Source organism: Leiobunum rupestre, chromosome 1 (genome assembly GCF_980474605.1).
Source record: "Leiobunum rupestre chromosome 1, qqLeiRupe1.1.hap1, whole genome shotgun sequence".
Classification (NCBI taxonomy): Eukaryota; Metazoa; Arthropoda; class Arachnida; order Opiliones; family Sclerosomatidae; genus Leiobunum; species Leiobunum rupestre.
In genome coordinates, this window is record NC_143384.1 from 52,235,079 (window position 1) to 52,236,305 (window position 1,227).

Below are 1,227 nucleotides of genomic sequence, written 5' to 3' on the forward strand. Positions count from 1 at the left end.
CTAATGAGCTTGTTTGAATTTTTAAATCCAGGACCAAATGGAGAAAACATTGTTTGGTGGAGAGGGCAGCGAACAAAAGTAGATTCTACATCCCCAGCCGGAAGACCGCGAGCACTCTCTGTTATGGACCAATTTTTGGTCATACTGATGCGACTAAGACTTGGGCTGTTTGTGAAGGACCTTGCTTTTCGTTTTGACGTGTCTGAAAGTGTAATAAGCGCTACATGTATTTCTTGGATCAACTACATGTACCTACAGTTAGGGCAAATGGACATTTGGTCTACAAGAGAACAAATTGACGAATCTATGCCAGAGATATTTAGAGAAAAATATCCAAGTACTCGGTGCACCATAGACGCTACCGAGATTAAATGTGAGGTTTCGAAGTCCCTAGTATTACAAACCGCAACCTATTCCAATTATAAGTCTACTAATACCTGGAAAGGTTTAATTGGAATTAATCCAAGAGGCTATGTTACATTTGTTTCTGCGCTCTTTACTGGCAATATATCGGACAAATGTCTAACAGCCAACAGTGGTTTTTATGGCATGCAGTTTGATCCACAAGATAGTGTCATGGCTGATAAAGGATTTTTAATAGAAGAAGAACTTAGAAAATTAAATGTAACCCTGAACATTCCACCATTCTTGAAAGAAAAAAACCAATACAGCAAAGAAGAAATAAAGGAAACCCAAAAAATTGCACGACTTCGCATTCACGTTGAAAGACGTATAAATAGAATAAAAAGATTCCACATTCTAGACCGACCGATTTCCATTTCATTAGCTCCTGTAATAAACCAACTTTGGACTGTAGTGGTTTTGTTAACCAATTTCCAAAAGCCTTTGGTAAATTTTGAATCTACTGCTCCCGCTAATGAGCTGGAAGATATTGAACCACCTCTGGATCATTTTGAAGAAATTGTACAGTGCGAAGATAGTGACGAGAGTGACCTCGAAGAATTTTGTTTATAAAAATGACCAAATTTTAACTAATAATATATCTTTTAGTTAATCATTTATTTTAACCGAATTCCTAAAACCATATTGACACTTCCAACTTTTGATTTTCTTATAAAATAGTGAACTTAATCGCTTTAAAACCAAAACCACGTATCTTTTTAAGATTTGTGTACAAAGTTACGTGGTTTTGGTTTTAAAACGACTATTTATTTTTGACTAGATATCTTTGCGTATCACAATTTTTTTATTACTATTTTTCATTGC

At 35.3% G+C, this 1,227-nt stretch overlaps 1 protein-coding gene across 1 annotated transcript; it reads left to right on the top strand.

Moving 5' to 3' along the window:
• The first annotated feature begins 246 nt into the window (after nucleotides 1-246).
• LOC149963218 (uncharacterized) lies at nucleotides 247-975 on the top strand. The gene has a single exon (XM_090165283.1). It carries the CDS (start codon nucleotides 247-249, stop codon nucleotides 973-975), a length of 729 nt encoding a protein of 242 aa, XP_090021409.1.
• The last annotated feature ends 252 nt before the right edge of the window (nucleotides 976-1,227 follow it).

Excerpts from the sequence above, each read along its gene's own strand:
- LOC149963218 (XM_090165283.1), top strand. The coding sequence starts at position 247 with ATGTACCTACAGTTAGGGCAAATGGACATTTGGTCTACAAGAGAACAA.